General features: G+C 39.6%; 4 protein-coding genes across 4 annotated transcripts; 1 reads left to right on the top strand and 3 right to left on the bottom strand.

Moving 5' to 3' along the window:
• Positions 1-692: 692 nt before the first annotated feature.
• Positions 693-4425, bottom strand: LOC120289748 (MLO-like protein 2). Its single transcript, XM_039305093.1, has 12 exons — positions 4243-4425; positions 3741-3857; positions 3481-3541; positions 3177-3265; positions 2704-2778; positions 2387-2475; positions 2214-2263; positions 2018-2058; positions 1746-1919; positions 1512-1547; positions 1308-1436; positions 693-1157 (listed from the first exon to the last, which is right to left on the bottom strand). The coding sequence occupies exons 1-12, from the start codon at positions 4423-4425 to the stop codon at positions 693-695; spliced, it is 1509 nt and encodes a 502-aa protein (XP_039161027.1).
• A 7190-nt stretch (positions 4426-11615) lies between these two features.
• On the top strand, positions 11616-13701 carry LOC104432201 (probable RNA-dependent RNA polymerase 5). Its single transcript, XM_039305092.1, has 4 exons — positions 11616-11689; positions 12056-12204; positions 12470-12663; positions 13455-13701. The coding sequence occupies exons 1-4, from the start codon at positions 11616-11618 to the stop codon at positions 13587-13589; spliced, it is 552 nt and encodes a 183-aa protein (XP_039161026.1). The 3' UTR covers positions 13590-13701.
• Positions 13702-14307: 606 nt separating this feature from the next.
• Positions 14308-15287, bottom strand: LOC108957290 (kinesin-like protein KIN-14A). The gene is made up of 3 exons (XM_039304687.1): positions 15113-15287; positions 14696-14949; positions 14308-14600 (listed from the first exon to the last, which is right to left on the bottom strand). Exons 1-3 carry the CDS (start codon positions 15247-15249, stop codon positions 14524-14526), a joined length of 468 nt encoding a protein of 155 aa, XP_039160621.1. The 5' UTR covers positions 15250-15287; the 3' UTR covers positions 14308-14523.
• A 1-nt stretch (position 15288) lies between these two features.
• LOC104427262 (kinesin-like protein KIN-14L) lies at positions 15289-25968 on the bottom strand. Its single transcript, XM_039304686.1, is given in 12 exon segments — positions 15289-15524; positions 15680-15930; positions 16052-16216; positions 16340-16518; positions 16752-16834; positions 16837-16857; positions 16978-17151; positions 17341-17436; positions 17809-17890; positions 22674-22730; positions 22992-23320; positions 25326-25968. Coding segments are annotated over 8 exon segments (1134 nt in total). The 5' UTR covers positions 17420-17436; positions 17809-17890; positions 22674-22730; positions 22992-23320; positions 25326-25968; the 3' UTR covers positions 15289-15342.
• Positions 25969-26176: the final 208 nt, after the last annotated feature.

Here is a 26176-nt window from a genome sequence, read left to right as displayed (position 1 = left end):
AGTTGATTCGATATAATCCCGATTGGAAATCTAGTCGGGAAAGGGGCAAATACCAAAATAGAAGAAGCTTAGAATATTTCTTAATCTAACTTGTAAGAGAGAAAAAAAAAATTCATGTTTCAAAGTGAATTTATTGAAATTGAGGTTATTTTAAAAACGTTTGATGTTGAAGGGGCATCCAAAAGATTATTTCAAAGGAACAAAAAAGATTATTTCTAAAAACGTTTGATGTTGAAGGGGTATCAAAAGATTATTTCAAAAGAACAGAAAAATTATTACGATGCATAATTATGAAATCCGATGAGAATCTGTTAATTTGAAAAAGATATATTGTTTTGGATAATTTTGTGAATATTAAACTTGCATCCGAATTTAAATCCGTAATTCACCAAATGATAGATTGGATAAGATATAAGAATATCCGACTTTAAATCCGGATATTTGACTTTAAATCCGTAGTTCACCAAACACTTGATAGGATATGAAGAAGTCCATGAATTTCTTATCTTATCATATCCAGTTCTATTCCGTTTAAAAATCCGGACGACTAAACGCAGCCTAAAATTAGTACTTTAAGGAGATCACTTCTGAGTACTCTAAGGTCAGTACTTTAAGGAGATCACTTCTCCGTACATTTAGAGTTGCTGCTATACCATGTACAAAAGGTACAGAATTCACATCCAACTTTGACGTCAGCGATCGAATCCAGTGAACTGATCAGAGACGCCTCCTTCGGTTGTCAGAGTACAATCTCCGGTCTGCTTTAAGTGTCCCGAGTCTTTCCAGCTCCTGGCAAAGGAGATCTCCCCATTGTAAACAACCCTCTTGCTTATGATCACTGGACTTTCTTCCTCAGTAATTTCATGTGTCAATGAGTTGAACATCGACGCACTAGAGATGCGGTGATATTGCAGTGCGTCTTCAGCTACATTGGCAGCGCTAGAAGGAGGGCTTGTGGCGGTTTCTGAGGTAAGTTCATTGGCCTGGTTTTGCAGGTATCTATCTGAAATCGAAGGGTCAGACAAAGATGGTCTCGAAGAGTTTATGGTTGAAATCGATCTGCTCTTTGAAAGCCTGTGTCTCGCATCCTTGTGCCATTTCCTGAGACCTTCCGCTACGCAGTCTGAAAACACAGCCTTTGTCATCCCGGAGCCCATCTGCTTAGACACAACATCACAAACGATTATGCAAGCACCTTGCAGACCATATCTCTACTCTACCAAACCAGTCTCGCCGTTTCTCCAGGCTGGATCTTAGAATGAACCATAAGTGACATGAATGAACCTCTAGGATTTGTGAAATTGTACCTGCGAGAGAAGCGCATAACGGGGCATTGTCACATAACCACACAGGATCTGCACTGCCACACCTATAGAAATCCTTATGGCAATGTCTTGTGTTTCTTGGTTGAAGCAAGATCTAAGGCCAAACTCATACTGTTATTGCAAACAGGATCAGTTAACAATCGAAACAAACAAACGTTTCAATTGACCTTGCTCGAAGAGACTTACCCATGTCCATGCAAAGAACGCCAGCTGAAAGGAGTTCTGCAACCAAATCAAAGAAGAGAAAATGTAATGCCTGAAGTTGTCTTATTTGTTTCTAGTTGTTGTCCATTGATGTCAGCAGCTAGACTCATGGAAGCACTCATTCTTTTAGCCCGTTATACTGTACATGGGAGTTAAATTGCTTGCTTTGTTCATCATATTTTTTCGTTGAAGTGATGAGACAACAGCAATACAAACCTGGATCATGACGAACTGGACGAGATGGAGGAGCCATTTAGGTTGTCTGAACCAGAACAAGTCGTCATTGGGCTTCACAAGACAGGTGCCTCGAGTCACAGAATTTGCAGAGCAACTCTGCACGCACATTTGTGTTATTATCACTTGGAGCTTTGTATTGACAGCTAGAACAATCTGCAAAAGATGAATGAGGCCTAAGCAACAGGAAAAGGGTTCTCTTGATCAGATCAGCTCGTCACAGACAAAGCAACATGACAAACCACAGGTCATACCACGAGAGGGATGAAAGGAAGCCAGTAGTAGTTGTAGAACTCTGCACTCAATCAGGTTGAAAGTGTCAAGCAAATGGATAGCTTTGCTTCTGGCTTAGAGTAGAGTTCTATGAATTGAATACCATTTTACTTGAACATTTAAAAGGAGTTGTAGCATATTCATAAGCTTTGTGCATATCGCAAGGTATTGTCTTACCGTGCGCACCGAAAAATATGAAGAATATGGAGAAGATCCAAATCCAAAATCTGCAAGAATGGTCATTATTACTTCGCCTTTTCAGTAAAAGGATGAAAAATCTCGTTCATTTTGGCAGTCAAGATGCAGAATCTAGTCTGAAGCCGGACATATACTTGGGGGGAATATTTCACCTGGTTTCAACCACTTTCTTGAAATCATCATCAAAAGCTCTGTTAACGAACTTCTGAAAGTTGAAATCGCTACCTCCAGAGATATTAGCCTAGGAGCAAGTAAAAACAAAGAATACAGTTAGTCATTGAATATAGAGGTGATGACTCACAACTACCTATTTCATTTTTTTCATTTCTCTTGAACTATGAAGTAAAAGGACTTTTGTGCAGTAGTGCTTCATCGACGAACTCTTCAAGTCCAGAAATCATTGCTACGTCCATGAGTAGATCTCCAACCCAGAGTTGCCAATACAAGGTAGAAGAAGACATCCTCTTACCATGATGAATCCATGACGGAGAGTGAAGTAATCAGCTTTTGATATGGACCCTCTGAACTGTCGGATAAAACAGACCTTGAACAATGATAATAAAGAATAATTTTGGTCAGGAATCCGAAACCAGACTTGACGACGATACCATAAATCAATGGCCAGACTGAGTTTGGCTCTGTTGGGCAACATGATCATAATCTTTAATGTGTAATTCCTAGGTTATACATCGTTCTGTATGCCTGCTGTAACAAATAGTAAGAATGCAAGTTCAGTTCATGTATCTATGGGGCGATGGCAGCCTTTGCAACATGTTCTATAGAATAATCCATTCAACGAGAGTGATGGCTGTCTCTGCAACTTATATAGGTATCATGACATGTGAATGAAATTGCTAATTTCAATTATTGACAGGTCTGAAGTGCATGCACAAGTTGTTAACGAGGTACTCAATTCCTAGCTCATGATTACGGCGAACTCACTGGCCAAAGTAAAAGAGAATGGCGACTCCAGAATTTCAGATGCCGCTGCCCAAATGACATTTGATCCGTAAACTGAAATCTCCTTGGATCTGCAAGCAAATATAGTAATGCCGAGAGTATATCAAAATCATTTATGGGAATCATTGCTTCCCAGCTCAGCTCCAGTTTTGTTACTGTAAGAGCAACAAATTTCTCAAAACAATCACATTTGATCAGAACATGAATATCTGCATCTTAAAATTGCAACTCTATCTATGGGGTGAGATCGGGAAGACAAGGACCAGTAGAGGAGGTCGAAGCTTACCATGAACAATCTGATGCTCAAGGGTTCGAGTCTCTTCTTCCCACGCCTTCCATTTTGCCATCTGTTGACAAAACCAAACACATCGATCACTCCATCAAAACCGTTCGACTCTGTCGCTAGTAAATGATTGATCAAAATGGTGGCTAGTTCGGATCGTGCTTGAGCTCCACATTATTGGAGTCCATGAATGTGAGGACACAAGTTTATAATTTAAGATGCACTGCAATGATCTTCTAATCATTTGCCAGGACGTTTATTACCTTAGCAATTCCCAGGTACATGGTAACGAGGCAGTAAGAAACATGAAAAACGGCCAGCACCGAGATGAAGATGTTGAGCTGCATCACCCCATCCCTCGAAATTAGAGGAACCAAACCCTGAAAATTTGTCAACCCAAAGGAAGAGCATGCAATCAGTACAAAAAGAAAAAGATGGTTTATCTCCAAAGAAATCTAGGGCTGGCAATGCTTCTGAGCATCAGTATTCAGGTTGCTCATGCATTAAAGCATATGTTATATGAAGTTCACAAATTATTCAGCCAAAAATTACTGGCATTAGAAGGTGCTTGAATCTTGTAAGATGAAAAACGTTAAATTATTCATGAGAGACTAGATGAGGTCTTTTTAACATGACTACACGAGTCCCGAGAAACTGCAGTAAGGCTTATAGACAATTCTCAATAAACTATGTGCACTATTCTCCAAGGATGATGACAACCCAAATGGATGACTAGTTTCTAGAGATTTATCCTATTTTCTCCACCTTTGCCGTGCAAAACGATCCGTCATCTGCAGTTTCAAGTGAGGTGTTGAAGTCTGGCTTCAAGCCTGATGCTGCTGACAATTGAGTTGCAGAAGAAACAGCTGGTTCGGCAAACTCCACTGCATCCTTGCATGGAAGAAACGAGCTTGCCACGGCCTCCGTCACGTATGCACTGTTAGACATGGAATCAGAGGACGGATCAAACGTTCAAATCCTGACATTACGTGCCAACCGTTGTATTTGCAACATACTTCTTAACGCTCTCTCTCGCGTGTAAGTCGAATCTGGACTCTTTGATCCGTGCTCTAGTACCGTATGGGACAGATCATTTTCTCAAAAATTTAGGCTATTGGAAAGAAAGGCAAGAAAGCTTACGATTGTTGAACAAGCATCGACTAATATCACTTGATCAAAGGTTGCGATATCACGCGAGTTATTGCATAATACAAACATTGCATGAAAGACTTAAGACTCAATCTGCTTCAACATTATTAGAAAACAACGTCTCAATGCAGCGACATAGATCGCCCAGTCATGTTTTCCTATGATTCACGAACATAACTCGAAAACAAACATCGTTTGATTAGGCTCATGACGACTCGCATTAGAGGTCACACAGCACAACCGTCACTCAAAAGAGTTAACCTCCATTCTACACGCGGAATTCTCCTTAAAAACAAGCTAATCACCTCCCTAATCACCAGGATGTTTTGGGCGATACATAAGCATCAGACAATTCTTACGCACACACAATATAGTAAAATGGAAAATTTATTTTTATGTTAATCAACATTTTCTTTATGACAATTGGTATAAGAATTGCTCGAATGACAGATAAATATACATCGGCAGCCCTACCATAAATTTCGATGATGCGACCAACGTAAATCTTCACCTAGTACCAAATTTAATATACAACATTTTTTTTCAAGTTCACCAACTTAAATTATCTTCGCAAAATATATAATTCTATATTTGGGCGGAACATGCAAAATAAAACTCGAAAATGACTTGACAAAAAGAAATAAAGATGACACGTCAGCCCATGTGCTTGGATTCTATATAGGAAAGAAGTATCGCTTTTATTTTAATTATTCCTTCTAATAATAATAAAAAATTGGAAAATATAGGCATAGCTACATACATCCAATCTGGACCACTACCGATGATTAAATCTTGACAAATCGATAAATCCATTATCCCCAACTCCTTCGCAACATGAACAACCGCATTAACGATCAAAGCATCCGCAGTCTCTAAACTTTACAAGTTGATTACTTTTTCATCCGTAAATTTTATTTTATTTTTGTGACCGTGGAACCGCTTCACAGCCAACAGCGTTCAGCATAAATCACAAGAAGCACTCACCTCCCACAACTTTTTCCATAAATGTGAGAAAGAAAACGATTGAAGCATTAGAATTGAACGTTCAAAAAAGTTCGGAACCATAAATGCATTTAACCCCAAGTTCCCGGAAGAGCCACATTCAGGATCTGTTTATTCTGCCCAAGATAATTTGATGCGGAAAACGTTTTTTTTCTTATGAAATATTCGTTTGACCAAAGGGATTTTAAAAAACCCGAAAAAAGTCAACAAGCTTATCACATAGCTTATCATCGTCTGTTTAGTTGCGGTTCTTGTCTGCATATGCGTACGGTCGCCCTCCATGAAAGGTAAGGTAGGGCTGTCGTACGGAAAAGTCTGAAAATTGCCAGGAATTCCGTCACGATTCCACCTCCAAGTCCTGATCACACGTTCCTTAGCAAATCCTCGCGGACGGACCTTAAAATATTAGGAAAAATGGCCATCGAAGCAGCACGAAGTCAAAAGGTCCTCCGGAGGTGAGGTCGGCTTCGGGGATTTGGTACTGAGAAATGATCAGAATATTGTCGTCGCAGGTGGCGCGTCTCTATCTTTCACATGGAAACATACATTTGCGTTAGTTAAAAAAAAAAAAAATTGATCAATACAAGGTCAATGCCGTACACCTTCCGGTTAAACTCCGTACCGAGCTTCTATTCTCTTTTTCAATTGATTTTATCATAACATGACAAGGTAGGGGTGTTAAAAATCGAACTGAAAAACGAACCAAACCGAACCGAAAAATTTGGTTTTTTTGGTTCGATTTTCATTCGGTTGAGTTCTCATTAAAAATTGAAATTTTTTTTATCGGTTCGGTTTTTCGGTTAACCGAATCGAACGGAGTTAACAAACCGATAAGAGCTTATTTCTTGAAAATACAACAGAAAAAAAAAAAAACAAAATAAATGCAAAACGGAAAACTAAAGTTGAAAACCATAAATCGAAAAACCAAACCGAACCGAACTAAACCAAAATTCGGTTCGATTCGTATTCGGTTGGGTCTCATTCATTTGGTTCGGAAGTTTTTATTAATGATTCAATTCGGTTTGGTTTTTCAAAAAAACCGAACCCAACCAAACCGTTGACACCTCTAACTCTAGAGGTGACCAAGCTTGCTTGAGCCACATCACTTGAAGACTGATTTGAGTGAGCTTGGATAAGGCTATGTAGTTAAAAAGCCCAATTCAGTTTAATTCGGCGAATTTCAACATGATCTCTCTTTTTGAGTTATGGATAGACTTGAGCAACAAATGCGACATAATCTAAGGATTAGAAATTATTCAAACTCATCTACTAATTGCCCCTAGTCTTACGTAATACCTAAGACTTTCCTTGAGTGAAGGAGGGGAGGGGAGCAAAACGAACTGAATGCTAAAATAACATTTGGGAATTACATTTTGAATTTCCATGAAGTTTCAAATTTGGCTCTATATCTTTTTTGACTCATGTACTCTAATTAGAAGTCCAAAGACAAATTACATATTATGTCAAAGTTCAAAAATCTTTCGTGTCATTTTTCCTCTCAAGTTCATCAATTAGGGAGAAAAATACTAAAAAGAGACAGAACCGCAAACTCTATATATGTAATTGACTATTTGGTAACCACCTACCGACAATGTTCCATCTTTTGCAATTCGGCGAGAAAATATTCAGTGGTTAGTGCGCGCCACGTCATCCCCTGACCTGGTGCGCACTAACCAATGAAATACCGCCACGTGTCCCCGAGCGGGACCCGCTGAAAAAGGAAGGCGCTGATTTTTGGTCGGCTCGGCTCGGCTGCACCGCAGAAGAAAGGACGGTCAGCTCAAATTTTTTTCGCTCCCGCTCACTCGAATTTGCTGGGTTTTTCTCTCTTTCTCCTCTCTCTCGCCTTTCTCACTCTTCCCTCCCTCTCTCTTTCTCTCTCCGACGAACAGACGTGACCTCCCGGTCTCTCCGTGCCCTCCCTCTTTCCGACCGGTGAACCACCGCCAACAACCGACGAACCACCGCACGGGACCGGCGAGAGGACCTCGAGCAATTGACGAACCACCGCACGGGGTCGGGCGAGAGGACCGCGACCTCCCTCTCTCTCTCTCTCTGCCCTCCCTCTTTCCGATCGGCGAACCACCGGGAGCAAATCAGACCTGGGTTTTTTTTTGGGGGGGATTTTTTCTTTTTTTCAAAGGCTGAGGGGTTGGGCTTCTTTGTTTGTGCTGGCCAGACGACGGAGAAGGCGATCATCAGAAGGGAGAAGCACCTGGAAGAGGAGACTAATGAGGACGAGGAAGTCATCTACAAAATTGAAGTTCCGGCGAACAGGTGACTGCGAAGCTGATTCGGCATTCGGTTAGATGTTGTGTGTTTCGGATGGGTTTGGAGCTGTTTCGCGAGTCGTGGGTGAGTTTTGGTTCGGGGGTTTAAGATGCTAGTGTCTGTCTTCGGATGGGTTAAAGTCTTTGGCGGACCATGTTGCTCGTAATGGCTATCGAGATGCTTTGTGTGGTTCGATCTTTGAATAATTTGTGAGAAATGCCCGGATGTGAAGAGAGGACTCTCTGAGTTGTTTTGAATAATTTGGTGAAGTGGTGATGATAGATATGTTGCTTGAACTAGTTTTCATTCTCGAGATCTATATTCAATTTGATATTTTACTTGCATGTAATAGATGCCCAGCTCCCCAATCCCTCCACTTAGTACATCGATGCTTGTGCTTATGCTAGATCCTCAAAATGTTCTCGCTTGGATTGACATGCTCGGATTCTCTCGATATTTTAGGTGAAGAACACCGGTTGCAATTGGGACTCACGACTTGGATACACTAGAAGGCCCCTTCAGCTATGAGGTGTGTGTTTGAACTAATTGCCTAAACTAGAATCTAAAATGAAGAATTCTGCACATGTCCTACTATCCTCGCTTGAAGCTAAGGCCCAGTTAGAACTTAAATGGAAGATTTTCAGATTGTTGGCATAATGGATCTTGTCATGATAGAGTGTTATCCGGGCTGGAAGCTTGTGCTCACCTATTCTTTCCTTTTTTTCTCTCTATATATTTAAATGCCTTAAGGATTCCCTCTTGAAGCTTCTTTCTACCCCACACTTTGCCTCAAAGCATCTATTACATGTTTTCGAGGAGTTGCGGCTAGCTAGACAAGCTTTGACCAGTTCAAGTTTTGTCATCCTCTCGAGCTTGTCCCAGAGGATGGTATTACTATATATATCCGAGATACTCTATTTTGATCCCAAAAATTCGTAGTATTATGTTTCGCTATCAGAAGTGCTCATCTACTAGATAAAGCATAGACGAAAACAAACATGACAAGGAATTGCACATTTGGTTTAGCTTAATATGTATGAGTTATATATTTGCTACAGCTAAATGTTTCTTCTTAATATGTACGAGTTATATATCTGCTACATATCTACGGCTAAATGTTTCTTAGAGCAAAGTATGATAAAATGTTACAAGAAGTGCAGCTCATGTTCCTTTTCCTTTGGTCTCGGGCTTTGCCGCCTTCCGATATAAGTTTCGTCCCCTTGAAGCGGGTAGTTTCATGATAAAGATTGTATTTTTCTGTTCATGCATGTGCCATGAGTCTGATCTGTGGAGAAGATCTATATATTTGTAAGGATTTTGTTAACTGTTCTCTAGGGGCAATTCTTAAGTAGTTGATTAAGAAATTTTTATGGTTTTCAATTGGATGCACAGATTGTTCTTGTGGTATTTGTAATTTTTCTTTGGAAAGTGAATCATATTAAATAAGTATGCTTAACAAGTGCCCTTTTGTTAACAAAGTGCTCTAAGGAGACTTACTAAGTAACTAAAAAGGAAATTTTGTAGTTTCCAATGCATTAGCATGTTATTTCTAATTACTATTTTGCAAAGTGAATTATTCCAAATTAAGTATGCTTAACATGTTAATGCCAATTCTGAATTCATGAGATTGCTTTCATTTATATATTTGTTTTGTTTTCTCTACCAACTGCGATTGATGTGTTGGCTGATCGCGCCTTAGTTTCTGTTCGATATTAGGTGAAGAACTTCGTAGCCGATGAACTAATGGAATTTTATAAGGTGGGTCCTCAATAGCTGCTCCTTTTAATGGTCTTTTTATAACTGTCATATTTGTTTTGTTACATATATATTATGCTTGGAACTTGCTTATTCAGTGTGCTAGTTGATATCTTCCTGTAAATGAAGAATTATCTAATAGTTCCTCATTTTTGCCATGTTGTTTTACCTGTTTTCGCTACTTTGTTGCGTCGAGATTTGAAATTGAAGAAGTTCTTGCACATAATAGAGAACTCGCTTTGTGTTCCACTATTATCTATGATTCAAAGAGGTATCTTGGTTTCTTCATACACTCTTTTTGTAATGTGAGTTCCATGTATAAATATGAAGTGCGCATATTGATGTTAAGGGAAAATAATAAATAACCACTTAAATGTAATGACGTGTTGACTTAGTTTTGATTCAACCATTGCCACTTAAGTCATTAATATTGCAACCTTGAGTTATTTGGGGTTGATGGATGCATCGGGTTCAATTTGCAAAGAGAAAATAATCTAGGCCTTCAAGCATCTTCTGCCACATTAAGCCACTAAGTGCTTGGTCTCGTTTATGAGTTGAAGTGAGATCAATTGTTCTGTTTAGGTGTCATTAGTGTTCTCAAAAGCACCGAGTTGCCCGGCGGCACCCAATGTGGCGACTCCAAAAGCACCTCAAGTAAGGCTGGTCATTCTCGTGCATTCCCTCAAGGAAAAAGATGAAATTAGGTCATGTTCTTTGACCCTTTTTGTTCCTTTCTCTAAACAAAACTGAGAAAGGAGGTATATTATTTTAGTAAAAGGGCCAAGTTTTTAGAAAAGCAGCTGTCGACTCTACATTAGCACAGTCGGAGACTTCCAGAGCCTAGTCTTATGCTTATAACATTACTTTTAAGAGAGCCAGGGAAAAAGGTGAAAATGTGTAGTCTTCTATACATCTTTGCTTTTCTTTGAACATTGTCTTTCCTATGTACACCTTTACACTGAACTTAGCAGTCCATTCTTATTTCATCTCTCTCTCACCGGTTGCTAGGTACCATATGGGGAAAAAGAACTTTTGCATGCGGTGTCACAAAATTCGATATGGGAAAGCAAGTGCCTAATGTCAATAAGAAAGATGCTATAATGTAGTACAAAAATTAATTTTTTCCGGAATATCATTTCATGACTTAAGATCTACCTTGCTAATACATTCTTTGGGTTCATTTAAAGAAAAGGTTAAAAAAATTTCTTGCTAAAGGATTCATCCCAAACTTTTAATGTAACATGTCCCTTATTTTAGGCTAGAGCCTTGCTTGACAACAATGGATGATATTGCTTCATAAATTCTTGATTAGCTGTGGACTGATGTTTATTGGTGATGTATTAATTAGGCAACAACCAATTATGGTTGACCATTAAGCTGTTTATCCTGTTTGAACAGGGGTCAGCTTTTTAAAAAGATTGGTTTCAAATTTTTTTGCACATGGGGTTCTAATCTAGCTCATTCAGGTCCTATGATATTTGGTTACTCCAGTTGCGGATAGATTACACTGTTTTCATGCTATTTAATTATACTCCAGACTGGTTAGACTGGTTTCACGAGCCCAAATGAAAGTCAGTTTGATAGTTGACATGAAAGAAATTCTCTCCAACTTCATTTCTGCTGCCTTTAGTGATAATGTATCAGTATGAGAGTGCAATAGAAGTCTCATGTGTTCTGGTGGGAATTTCTCCTATCCATCATGCTCACAAGAGGAAGCATAAAAGGATAAAAGGAATGCGGTTTGTCAAGCCGGTCATTTTATATGCAAAAACTTGGTTAGATCATTGATGTTGTAGTGTTTTGGTTGCTTAGGAAAATCTACATTGTATTATTAAGTGTGAGTCTAGTTATTAGTTTTTCAGCTGCAATAATTCTCCATATTGCGATATATTTCCATTCTAATTGTTTTGGCCGAATTTTAATCTGTAGCTCCTCCTCATACAATTCATATTTGACCGTCGATGATCAAGGTTGAAAAGGACCCGAAGCTTTTAGATATTAGGACCGTTGATGCACTCGAAATAGTACAAACAAGGTACAACCAACATATTTTGCCAGCAGGCTATCATTGTTTTAATTAATTCTCTTGAGGTTCTTATGGTACCTCTGACCCCTAGTACCGTGATCACGGTGTTATTTGTGGGTTTGTTGCCTGGCTATGCTATTGATTTGTTGATCATTGTGTTAAGATTTTCCTTTGGAGTTAGCCGATTAAAAGACCCTTACATTAACATACTGAAAAGTTAGCGGCTTTCTTGTTCTTTCAGCAGTTTAATTTGAACATGGGACATGTTTTTCTTGTGAATTACTAAATCCAATTGCTTTTTGTTTGGAGCTTTTTTTGCCATCAAATTTTACCTTTTTGGAAGAACTGATTAGACCTTGGTCCTCATTGATGCAGTAATAAACCAAAGCTTGCATATCTTTCAAAGATTTTGATTGCACTTTTAAGCTATGGTGGGGTCCCTAATGAATTTCTTTTGGACATGGTGGAGAAAGCTCTGGGAGATGCAAATAGTGTCTTCTCTAGTAAACGAGCAGCTCTAAGAGGTAGTATTCTTCTGAACATTTGGACTATTGAAATATTGTCTATTCTTAAAACAGTCCAAAAAGAGATTTTTCTCCAATTTTTTTTTCTATACTTGGATGTGCTTCTTTTATTTTTCTTGATTCGAAATATGCATAAGTAAAAAAATGCATCTCTATTCATCTTTGCTGCTTTTACTTCCCTTGGGTGCATATTTCCTTCAATTGCTATTTGATGTGTAAACATTTTCCCTCGTGTTTTCCTTTTGTTCTTTTACTGTATGAACAGTATTGGTGAATCATGGTGAGAAGGATGGTTTCACTGCGGCCAGAATGATCTTATCTGGGATTCCTCTGGACGAAACACACCTACAAAATCGTCTGTCCATCCTGATGAATGATGAAAAGAAGAGTTTGAAAGGAGGAAGGATTCCTATTCCAGATTCTTACTATCTAATGGGGACAGCCGATCCCACAGGAATTCTTAAAAGTGATGAAGTTTGTACAATTGGTGGATTATGAAGTATGAGACCATCCTTTCTCGCCTCTGGAACTATCCGCTCATCGACTTTGCTGGAGATAAAAGAACCCATTGCTTACCAGAGGCCATTGTCGGTGTGAAAATCCATGATGACCTTACTGTGGATCCTTCACTGATGAAGGGGAATAAGAGCATCCTCGATTTCAGACACTTCCTTGACCGTGCTTACCAGCCGCGGATAAAAGGTTCAATACCAGACAAGGAGCAAAGGGTACAGCTGAAACTGAATCAATGGGCTTCAGTGCCAACTTTGGGGCAATCAATGAAAATTAATAAAGACAACCAGAAACACCAGGTGAAGAAACCGAAGCTAGTGATATTATCGCGCAGTGGGTCCAGGGCGTTAGTTAACAAAGACTGCTTGGTTAAAATGGCAGAGGATATGGGGTTCAGAGTAGAAGTTTCGCGGCCTAAGCGAACGACTGAACTGGCGAAGATGTATGGCTTGCTTAATAAGAGCGAGGTTATGGTTGGTGTACACGGGGCTGCTTTGACCCACTTCCTTTTCCTGAAGCCTGGTTCTGTGCTCATCCAAGTCATTCCTTTAGGGACGGATTCACCAGCTGAGACATGCTTTGGTAAACCTGCTAGAGAGCTTGGTCTCAAGTATATTGGCTACAAGATTTCGCCTAGGGAGAGCTCACTGTATAATGAATACGATAAAGATGATCCAGTCCTTACGAATCCAAAGGGTGTGATTAGGAAGGGATGGCAATACACTAAGGAGATCTATCTCGACAGACAGAATGTGAGCTTGGACATGAGGAGATTCCACAAGCGGCTGCTTCAAGCCTATGACTATTCCTTCAAGAAAATAAACCGGCAAATTAGCTACAATCAAACAACCGACTTGTTTAAGCTTTGCTAACTACTTCCTTCTCTTCACCTTCCTTAAATAATTGTCGATATTTCTTTCCATTGACTGAATGGTTGAAACTTGAATAAAGTACACTCATCTGTGAATCAGTTTTTCAGGTTCATCATAAACTTGTAAAGAAGGCATTTTTTAACAATTTGGTGAACTGGATGACTTGTTAATGATGCTCCTCTTAACCTTCACGTCTGTTTTCCTGACAGTAGCACTTTTGGGTAAATCTAAGGCAATGGCCATCTGCTTGTTTGCATCTTCAACTAAATTAAGCCGAACTTCAAAGATGGGCATGGGATCCTGTTTCGGAAAATGAAACACGGAAGTTGTTGCTATAGTTGTGTGTGTGTTTTTTTTAACTGACTAGCCCCTCAGTTACTTTGGAGGTTTATAACTGAATAAGTAAAACTATGTATGATCCATATCACGCAAGGTGTTGCTGGATAAACTGAGGGATCTCGGTTTCAGGGCCTGTGAAGCTATTATAATCAACTATACTAAAAACAAGAACACTTGATTCTATGGTACCACATTGGCGTCACGTTATATGAATGTCATGCTATAATCTTTGATTTTTAGCTAGCTATACAATAGAAGAGCAGCCGGTTTATTAGCAGAGGCACCTGTCATTTCCTCCATTTCTGTTAAAAGTTGCCGATAGCTTTGATGACTTAAGTCAGAGATTCAGAGAACAATGGGCAAGAGCAGTTTGAAAACATTCCCATAGAAATTTCGGGCATTATTTGAAGAACTTGTGTCAATATGTACATAAGCAGTGTGTTAAACCAAAAATTGCTATTGCGTTTGTTGGCTAACTCTTCAGTCTTTCCCTCGTCAATTCTCAGTGTCTCATCTATCATGTCAAAACTTCAGTCAGCTTCGAGTCAAAGCATCACTTCGCTGGTCATTGAACACTAAATTTCGCCATCTATAGCTACAGCCAACGCTTTGCTATCGTAGATAATGGGTGGACTGGAGGAGGCGTCTTGGCATTCCTTGTGTCTTTTACATCTTATTGAAGAAACAAAAACAAATAATCAGATGATGGACATAATGAGATGAAATATATACTGTGAATTAAATTTAATTATGCTGATTCTGCTTACTGGAATTAGTGGACTTGCCACCCAGAGAAGACCGGCGAGACTGGTCTGAACCAGCACCTGTTAGTGATTGTCTCCTAAGTGTCCGTGTGTTGGCTGCAATTGCGAATACTCCATTTTGTGTCCGTGTGTTGGCTGCAATTGCCAATACTCCATTTTGTGTCCGTGTGTTGGCTGCAATTGCCAATACCCCATTTTTAATGCAAGTAGTAGAGCCTCTGACAGGTGAACGAGCTTCTGTCACATTTCTTTGGTTCCTGCAGTTGCATAGAAACCAAGTCTTAATGGCAAGATAATGATGTGAGCAAATTCTCATATTACCCGTCATTTTGGAATTTTTCAGTTGCAATTGTGTATTTCATACCATACTAAATTTGTCCAATTCAGTATTAAGACTAGATAGTTAAATATTTCACTGACCTCCTTTCAAATCCATTGATGAGCTTCCTCCCTATGGTGTGCAGCGATTTCCTTATGTGAGATTCCTTGCCATTCATGCTTTGAACAAGCAAGTTGGGCGTTCGAGGATCAGTACAAAGAGTGCGCTCTCCTTGCATAACAATCTGGATCTCATTTTTGCCAAATCCACAGATCCAGCCCCTAGAATTGTAATGTTGATTATTGTCAGAAAGGCATCTGAAGCATAGAGATTACCCAAGTACATTTACCTGCTCTTTGAGTTGCATGACCTCACTGGTCTCTTTGTTCATGCGTGCAGCACCAAGTTCAACCGTTGAAACTCTCCGGGCAAACTTCAAGGTACTCATTGATTCCCCAAATGAATCTCTCTCAGGGTTCACATGAGCCAGCATCAATGTCTTCGCATTTCCTCCTGAAATAAAATGCATAAAAGCAATGTCACCATTACCCAAGGATCATAATCAGAGTATCTCAATTCTATGAAATGCTCACTCTGGGAATTAGTAATTTTATCCTAAAATGAAGCTTCAATGACACCTGACAAAGTTCGAAACTTGAAATAGGTACCTAGGGAATCTTGCAGCAGAAGCGTAAGTTTGCTATTGCGGTAAGGTACATGGGAGTTTTTCTGGGCCAAAGCTGTGATAACATCTCCCAAACAAGACAAAGACCGGTTAATGTACTGTGCCTCCTTCAGTCTCTCTCCTGTGACTTCAGATTTATCTACCCGTTCACTTCCTGCAAGATCAACCAAATGCAGGCAACTGCGGAGGATGGATCCAGATACATCTTTCCCTTGAACATGTACTGTCAGCACACTGCAAGGATGCATCCCATGGACATCAGTATCACTCTCTTGAATAATCTATCTATTGGAAACTACATCTAAATTTATACCAAAAAGAATGGGAAGGAAACTCTGCCTGTCCAAAAACTGACCTGTGAGACCGGCTACTTCTATTGTTCAGTGCTGTAGAACTGACGACACGATTCACATCACCGAGTTTCATTAGGTTGACCACATCAGCTGTGGACTTGACAGAATGCATGGTAGCATCTGGAAGGCTCAAGCCACCGTCACTGGTACAGCTTCGAATCTCTAATTTGTGCATAGTCAAGGAACCCAAATTTACATGTCAGAAACTTAAGCTTTCTTCAGTCTTTTTATCTACTTATTTGACATCAAATGTATCTATATTAGACAGAATAATCCATTTCAAAGGATATCTTGAGGATGCTGAATCCTCAGCAAGGAGATCACGCACTTGCTCATTATATATTTCAACCATCCGAACATGAGTATCATACGTTATAATGTCCTTCCTTCTGTTAGACAACTCGAAGAGATCGTTGACAGCCAAGTAATTAATCCCCATGTCCTTTGTCAGTTCGCCTGATGGACCACTCTGCAATTTCAAAAGGCAATAAGTAGTTATTCCTCAAATCGAGGTAAGCAATCTTAAGCATCTGCTTAGATTGAATTATGTTCATGCTTTGCAGGTAGATATACGAAATTAACAGTACATCCATCTAACAGCAAGGAAAATGCACACTTTTTATTTTACACTAATTATCTAGGAGCCTAGGAGGTGATCTGGCACAAAGGTTGGATCTACTAAAGCTACACTTAAGTTCTTACCATTGTATGTGTTTTACCCGATCCAGTTTGACCATAAGCAAAGATGCAGACATTGTAACCATCCATAACTGATCTAATCAAAGTTGAGTATCCATGTACACATCATCTGCAAAGAGGGCCGCATGGCGAAAAACAATTTACATTGTTATTTAGGAGCTGAACATCAACTTGCAGGACAATCACTTGGCCAACAATATACCCGTAGTAAGATGAAGTGTAACAATACCTTGAGTAGCAAGTGGACTGAAAACCCGATTAAACTGAAACACTTTCCTTCCATCTTTATGGGGTTTTGAAGGGTCAACAATCACAAGTGAACCATCTTCTCCAATAAAATCTACCACATTTTTGGCTTCCGCATTAAAAATGTGTCTAATTCTGCAGTATACTCGTATATTTCCTGTAAAGATTTTTGTCAAATTAAACTCGTAACATTGGAAATAAAACAACGAAAGCTCCTTTACTTAAAAGCAACTGACCCATGGACAAGCATATACTTCTGCGGATAAATGCATACTGCTCAAAAAATTGAGTTATGCGATCCAATTCATAAACAAATAACTCTCCTTGAAAAAAAAAAAAAGCTGACCTTTTAAATCCTGAACCATGTTGTAAAGGTTTCGATTTTCCGTCACCACTTTATGATATCCAAGGGCAGCAGTAGACATCTCCTGGACTTGATTGCCTGATCCATTGGAAAAGCAAAAACACATATTAATGCTCAGGAAGCATGTCACACCTAGCTTTTATTCTCCTTAATAAAATGCAAAAGCCAAAAAAGATCGTAACAAGATCCCATAGATTCATTCTTCAAGTTCAAATTTGAGATTTATTGCCAAATCTTAGGGAGCATATTAATGACAATGGCCTCAATCTGAGATAATAACATTCAGCGGAGGAGCTGTAATAAATAAAGTATATAGACGACACTCATCTAAAACGGTTGACATTCAATGCAAAAGGACAAGGAACATGCAGCTCCATGTCCTCAGCCTCGCCTGTGCTCAGAAAAAAAAAGAACTAATTAGACTACTCCTTTTTAGTCTACTTTTCCTACCTAGCTGTTTTAGATCTCTCTGAAACTGGAACTGCAGATCTTCAAACTCCCTTTTTGTCTTCACCAACAAAGTTTTAAGATCCTGCAAGATGCAAATATTAGACTTTCTCGTCCTTTACAATTGTTGACAGGAACATGAAATCACGTCAACGTAAAGACCTTGCTTTATTAATTTTCTTCCCCCGTATAACCTTATTGACAGATACTAGAAAGAATGGAATATTATCAAAGATTAAGTCAAAATGCTGGAAGATAAGATTAGCTTCCTCCAGATAAGATTAGCTTCCTCCTGGCGGGTTGACACCTTCAACTGGCTGACTGGCTCAATTTCTGAATCTCTTGGGATGGCATAACCGCCACTAAAAGAAAAGTGAAAATGTCAAGAAATCATTCTTCCTAACCATACTTAATAATAACAACATTTAATAAGAAGGGGCAAATAATAAAATTCTTCCATATCTCCCATTATAAGTTTTGCCCCACATTTTTGTGCCTCTTGCTCAGCCACATAAAATTCACTATAGGGATTCTAGAGTATACTCTGTGTACGCTGTACATCTCCAAGGGCCAACTCAATAAATACACCGCTGGGCGGTTTGATTGCAGAAATAATATCTTTCACCCGTTGCCTTGCTTTCTGAAAAAAAAATTTGGAGCTTAGCTAGACTCAGTTCTCTCAAATCAATCTATCTCAAATCATGTCAAGTAAGTAAGTGTTACTTACTTGACTGTAATGTATTGTTCCTACGATATGGATATTGCACCACTCATTCCTCCCCTCCCCAGTGATTGCTTTAGCAGTGAGTGGTAATATCCGGATCTTAAATAAAGGGTTCTCACTATAGAATAGGCAGAACTGGCCACCGAATAATGGGGGTATCCCATTGGCCTCACCCCCATTTGACGGTGGGGGTGGGGGTATCCCATTGGGTGAGGTGGGGGTGATTGTGAAATGAGGTGGAGGAGGAAACGTGGGAGATCTAAGCAGCCAAGAAGGACGAGGAAAAAAGGGATGGCTGATCCTGGGAGTGATTCTCCGAGTCATGGAGAAGAAGAAAGACATTTATGAGGAAGAGGAAGAGAGTTTCTTGAGTGTGTTTGAGCAGAAATATTTTCAAAATCAAACTATTATCTATAAACAAATCTTTAATTATTTTTAATTATTTCTAAAACAATTGGAAAGTTTAATTATTTTTATTTTAAAAAATAAGAAAATTAATAATGAATTTAGAAAAAAAAAAGAATCCCATTTAAAAAAAAAAAATTAAATTAGATTATAAATTCTTTCGGACTTGCGTGCTTGCTTTCGCTCGCTTGATGTGCTCCGCTCCGCTCAAACTCTCTCTTGCTCTCGCTCTCCTCAGACTCAAACTCTCTCTTGCTCGCTCAAGAAACTCTCTCGAGAGGATTTCTGCTCAAACACACTCAAGAAGAGAGTCTTCCTCTTCCTCAGAAATGTCTTTCTTCTTCTCCATGACTCGGAGAATCACTCCCAAGATCAGCCATCCCTTTTTTCCTGGTCCTTCTTGGCTGCTTAGATCTCCCACGTTTCCTCCTCCACCTCATTTCACAATCACCCCCACCCCCACCGTCAAATGGGGGTGAGGCCAATGGGATATTCCCATTATTCGGTGGCCAGTTCTGCCTATTCTATAGTGATGTCTATTCTATAGTGAAAACCCTTTATTTAAGATCCGGATATTACCACTCACTGCTAAAGCAATCACTGGGTGGGGGAGGAATGAGTGGTGCAATATCCATATCGTAGGAACAATACATTACAGTCAAGTAAGTAGCACTTACTTACTTGACATGATTTGAGATAGATTGATTTGAGAGAACTGAGTGTAGCTAAGCTCCAAATTTTTTTTTCAGAAAGCAAAAGCAAGGCAACAGGTGAAAGATATTATTTCTGCAATCAAATCCAGCGGTGTATTTATTGAGTTAGCCCTTGGAGATGTACAGCGTACACAGAGTATACTCTAGAATCCCTATAGTGAATTTTATGTGGCTGAGCAAGAGGCACAAAAATGTGGGGCAAAACTTATAATGGGTATAATGAGAGATATGGAAGAATTTTATTATTTGCCCCTTCTTATTAAATGTTGTTATAATTAAGTGTTGTTAGGAAGAATGATTTCTTGACATTTTCTTCTTTTCTTTTAGTGGCGGTTATGCCATCCCAAGAGATTCAGAAATTGAGCCAGTTGAGCAATGTCAAGGTGTCAACCCGCCAGGAGGAAGCTAATCTTATCTTCCAGCATTTTGACTTAATCTTTGACAATATTCCATTCTTTCTAGTATCTGTCAATAATGTTATACGGGGGGCACGAAACAAGTAAGTTGAAAATCTAACTTATTATCCTTAAAAATCTGATACACAGATTCATGTTCAACAACTTGCTAAGAGCTGCCCATAAACTCCTCGTGGTAGTTGGCCAAGCCCATATCCCTGGACTCGCCGGCCATCTCATATTAGATGCTATGGAGAGAGCATCATGGCTAGAGAGAGAAGAAGAAGGCTAGAGAGGGAAGAAGAAGAAGACTGGCGGGGGACAGGAAGGCTTCTCTCCCTCTCTCTTTTTTAATTTTCTTCCCCTCCTCCCTTTACCCTGTGGAAAACGAAACGAGGAGTTTTCTTGCCCGTGTGATGCTCCCGCATCATCGAACCAAAAATGGTCTTTGGCGGAAGGCTTCTCTCCCTCTCTCTTTTCTAATTTTCTTCCCCTCCTCCCTCGTTCTCTCTTTTTAGAATGTGGAAAACAGGATCGTTTTCTTGTTTTCTTCCCCGTGATCGACAGTAAGAAAGAGAGCAGAGAGAGAGAGAGAGCAGCTCCGGTCAGACCAAAGGAAATCAAGATGAAAAAATGATGTTTCGCCCAACAAAGGGCGGAACAAAGGGCATGCACCCCTTAGCATCAAGACGCTCTCCGCCCTTTTTTCTTTCAATTTTTGGTTTTATTCCTTTTTTTTTCTTATATTTTTCTTGGTAACTGCTAATCACAACTTCACAAATATTTTCTTATTTTGCTTGTGTTTTTTTTTTTCATAAAGGTCCCAATTTTAAAAAATGACCCTTACCGGGCTCTTTCCCTCCCCAATTAAAGAAAAAGTTCTTACAAATTTAAGATTCTCTTCAATTCTCTCTTCTCTTTGGGCATTGAGAATCAAAATAAATCAAATCGACACCGGGGATTGGTTGCTAACCATAAATATTACTTCAAGTTGCTTCAAGTTACAATTATCATATTTTCCTAATCTTGTGTCTTGTGGCACTCACCCATATTCATGAAATTGTATTTTGAAAGTAATGTATTAGTATTATTTTGACTGATTATTATTTTGTATTTAAATCAATTTCTATTAATTTTATTATGTTATGAAAGGGATTTGTGTGGTTTGTCGCTCATCTTATTCCACAAAAAAAAAAAGACCTACTCTCTGACAAAAAAAAAGGCATGCTTGCTGAAAAAAATTTATTCCTAACAAAATAGAATTGCATATGAAAAAAAGGCAAGTTAGAAATTGAGTTTTATCCCAAGAGAGAGATCCCAGGAGGCGAGAGAGGCCGGAGGAGAGGCCGGAGGCAGAGAGAGAAATTTGATGACGGGGTTGAAGAAATCAAGATATGGACCTCGATGGGGGGTTGAGGGTCCTATTTATTGATAGGGCTTTAGATGCCACGTCTCCTCCTCCATGCGTGCGTGGTCGTTTTCCAGACCAGACCGACCCGGACCCGTAAAGATATTATAAAAGGGTAAGGCGCGGGCATCTTGCATCTTATTGGACCAAAAAAACTCACCAAAAAAAAAAAAATGCAGGCAAAAAAATTATTCCTAATAAAATAAAATTGCATATGAAAAAAAGGCAAGTATACAAAATTCGGACCTACATTGGCTATTAGAAAGAAAAACAAACTTGAGTTTTATCCCAAGTAAGCTCTCTCTCTCTCTCTCTACCAATGTAGGAAGCTATATGCATAGCTTGGCAAAAGAATGTTTAGTAATGAAAATAAATTCTTAAAATAAAAAAATAAAATAATTATTAATTATTAATTATGGGGGAGAGAATTTGTTAGAAAAAAACAAACTTGAGTTTTATCCCTAAGGCTTGGCAAAAGACATGTTTAGTAATAAAGACATGTTTAGTAATGAAAATAAATTCATAAAATAAAATAATTATTAATTATTAGGAGAAAATTTAGTTTACTAAGAAATTTATCCCAAGTAAGCTCTAGTAGAACATTGGGTGCCGCATAGCTTGGCAAAAGAATGTTTAGTAATGAAAATAAAATCTTAAAATAAAAAAATAAAATAAATATTAATTATTAATTATGGGGGAGAGAATTTCTTAGAAAAAAACAAAGGCATAGCTTGGCAAAAGACATATTTAGTAATGAAAATAAATTCATAAAATAAAATAATAAAATAATTATTAATTATTATGGAGAGAATTTAGTTTAATAAGAAAAAAACAAACTTGAGTTTTATCCCAAGTAAGCTCTACGAATGTACAACATTATTAGTAATGAAAATAAATTCATAAAATAAAAATAAAATAATTATTAATTATTAATTATCGGAAAAAAAAAACAAACAAAATAATTAACCTTTTACATTAATCAAAATAAGGGAGAGAATTTAGTTTACTTACAAAAAAAAAAAAAGCTTTATCCCAAGGAAGCTCTACTTTTGGTTGGGCAATTTATTCAAAAAAATTAATTCAAAATAATTAACCTTTTACTTTTACTTTTGGTTTTAAATCAAAATAAATTCATCAAGTAAAAAAATAAAATGATTAATAACTATTAGGAGAGAAATATAATGGCCTACAAAAATGAGATTTCTCCTACCTACCTGACGTACCTGACCAACGGACGAAGGAAGCTAACCAACCAACCGGAGAAATAAGTGGATTCAATCCTAAAAAAATAAAAAATAATGATCTTTAATAATCAAGAAGATAATGGTGATCCATAAGTTTATAGGTTGTTAAACCTATCCAGCATGCCAAACTAGTTTACTCTTCTTTACTTGTTTACTTACAAATGGAAATCATTTCTTGAAACAAAACAAAATAATTATGGACTTAAGCAAAGCCCCCACAAGCCCCACATAGCTAACCTTTCATCTAATCTTTCATCTAGGGGTGAGCTGTTGGGGCTGTCACAGAGCTTAGTATACCTTCTGCTGCCAATACTTGATGCGTATAGCATTCTTTTGCATTGGATTGCAAGGAGTGAGAAGATGTTTGGATTCTGCAGAAATTAAAAGGTAAAGAAAGTAAAAGGTAAGCCCAGATAAAATAATAAATAATCAAGTACGCTTGTGGCCATGAAAGAAATGAAAGAAAAGAAATGGAAGAGAGAAGGAAGAATGAAGAAAACCGAGGAACTCATAGTTGACCAATGTGAGCTCATCTAGGTAATCAGCCAAAGGTAATCTGCCAAGTACTCCAAGTACTCCAATAATGCATACATTGCCTTCAAATTGCCTTCAAATAAATCAATCTCCTGAGAATATATTTCGATTCTTTTAGAATGGAAAGTGTGAAAGTAAAAAGCAAATAAGAGCTCGGTAAGGTAAGGAAAGTTTTCCTAGTTGGGGCAGGCGAATATCTATATTTGGAAGCCCAAATTGGTTGGGCAAAGCCCATTTGGGCATTTGGGCTTTGTTTTGGGCTCTAAAATGCAAAGGTGTTTGGTTCTTGGTTCGGTTTTTTTGGGCTTTTTGGGGGACTTTCGCCGGATGCAATTTTGGCGACGGCCTTTAGCCCATTAGCCCAATGCAGCTTTTGGGAAGATGCAGCATGTCACGCCCCGAACCCCGAGCGCGCGCACATCCCACTACGGTCGATCAAAAATGCGACATCCCAGGAAATGTCGCCGACCCATTAATTTCTTTACGCACGCGGAAGCGAAACAAATCCCCTGACAACATTTAACTTGGGATAGAAAAGCGAGGCAATCAATCGCAATACCAAACACCCATTTACAAACACAAAGGGTTTAAATATAACACCTGACTTTCTACAAAATAGACCAGCTCGACGAAATGGGAACTATCCTACAACCAACTAGCGGGACACGCTCTCCAACCCTTATGACTTCACCTCGCAACTCCTTAAGGCCAACTAAAGCTATCGGCCACTCCGTCCATCGGGGACCTGAAATTTTAATCCCACAACCGGGATGAGACGATGTCTCGGCAAGTTCAACCCCTAAACCCCTATTAGAAAGAAAATACGTCCCGGTGGCCTAGCCACATCACACGTAAGACTTACCTCGCCTCGGCCTTCATCTCGCGTGTTAGCATAATTTATATAATCCAACCACGTACAATTATGATAACCAAACAACCATGTCACCATCACATTATCCAGACAATTCAACCACTTGGATCGTCACAGCGATCAATCGACTCGGCCGATTACATGTCATTCTAGCAAATCAATCATTGCTCTCAACTACGGCCCTACTCGGCAAATTTGAATCAGTGGCATCACGGCCCCACTCGGCGCGATCTTTATCGGTGGCAATTCACGGCCCCATTGGCGCGACCTCTAATAGGTGGCATATCACGGCCTCATCGGGCATGACCTCTAATAGGTGGTTTATCACGGCCTCACTGGGTACGACCTCTCATAGGTGGTTTATCACGGCCTCACTGGGCACGACCTCTCATAGGTGATATTTCACGGCCTCATCGGGCACGACCTCTAATAGGTGGTATTTCACGGCCTCATCGGGCACGACCTCTTGTAGGTGGTATTTCACGGCCTCATCGGGCACGACCTCTTGTAGGTGGTATTTCACGGCCTCATCGGGCACGACCCTTCCTAGGTGGTTTATTTCACGGCCTCACTGGGCACTACCTCTAATAGGTGGTCAATCACATCCAATCTCCCATCAATTTCTACACTTAGGATTTCATAAAGAATCCCTATAAATCGCAATCACACTCAATTCATCACAACCAATCATCAATATCAAATTCTAAATACACAAAGAACGATCAAGACGAAATTATGGGAGAATAAGGTTCCGAATAATTTTCGGAATTTATTAAATAATTAAATTTATTCCGAAATTAATTAAATAATAATATCCATAGTTTTCATGATCCACGCTCAATTTATAAAATCCAATCATCAATTTCAAAATCCGAATGTACCATAGCGACCGGCACGAAATTCTGAGCAACCGGGGTCAAAAATAATTTTTCTGATTTTTTTTTTTTTAATAATATTTTAATAATTTCAGATTATAATATAATATAATATTTTCCAGAATTTCAAGCACTTAAATAATTCAAAACTAAAATCATTTTGTGTCACATCAAGGCTTAACTTTAAATAAACTCTCTTAGCATTTAATTAAACATACTTTAGATTAAACAAACATCTTAATCTAAATCATAATTAAATCAACTAAATTAACCACCTAAGCTTAATCAATTTAAGCTAAGACACCTAAAGATAATTAACCCTCTAAGCGAGGTTTAGTGAGCTAAACTCACCGGATTAGCGAGCCGAGCGGACCAAAACGACGGGACGATGCGATGATCGACTTTCCTCAAAGCGGGCCGAGCATCCGGGCTCGGGAAGGCGGCCGAAACGGGCCTAACATCCGCTGAAATACCCATTTTGCTCACTGCTGTCCGCGGCGGTTCAAGGCTGAGAGAGGGCAGATCCGGCGCCGGCTTGTGTCGGAAACGGGCGGAGGAGATGCGGCGGTGCCGTGCGGCCATCGGTGGGGTCTCGCGGTGGCCGGAGGTGGCTGAACCGCGGCCTGGGTTGGCCCGCGAAGCTGCTGGAGACGAGGGTGAGCAGGGACGACGGCGTGAAGGAAGGCGGAGGCGCGCGGCAGCAACGGCGCGCAAGGACGGCGAGCGGCGGCGGAGCGCGGCTACTTCGGCGGTGCTGCTAGCCTCGCTGTCTTCGGCTTGCAGATTTGCTGGGGACGTCGAGCACGAGCAGGAGAGACGGAAGCGGTGCGACGACGAGCGGGCGGCGGCAGCAAACGGCGTGTGGCGGCGGTGAACGGCGGAGGCGAGCGGCCAAGCGAGCGGCGAAGGGGCGGCCGGTCGAGCGGTCGGCTTGGCTGGTTCCGGCCGAAGCTCTCCCCCCTCTCTCTCCTCTTTCTCTCTCTTCCCAAGCTTGAAGATGATGTTGATAGGTGGGAGGGAAAAACCCCACTTTATGAGGGCCAATGGGCTCTTGCCACTTGTCAACGCCCTATTCGCTTGGCTTCAATCAGCATGACATCACCCACATGATGTCATCTTCCACTATCTCCTCTCCCACAACATTTTTCAATGGGTGCAATATCATTTCCGCCGGGTCCACCTTGACATTAATTTCTCCAATT

Source organism: Eucalyptus grandis, chromosome 11 (assembly GCF_016545825.1).
Source record: "Eucalyptus grandis isolate ANBG69807.140 chromosome 11, ASM1654582v1, whole genome shotgun sequence".
Lineage (NCBI taxonomy): Eukaryota > Viridiplantae > Streptophyta > Magnoliopsida > Myrtales > Myrtaceae > Eucalyptus > Eucalyptus grandis.
Note: the sequence above shows the minus strand (reverse complement) of the source record. Positions and strands in the feature narration are given on the sequence as shown.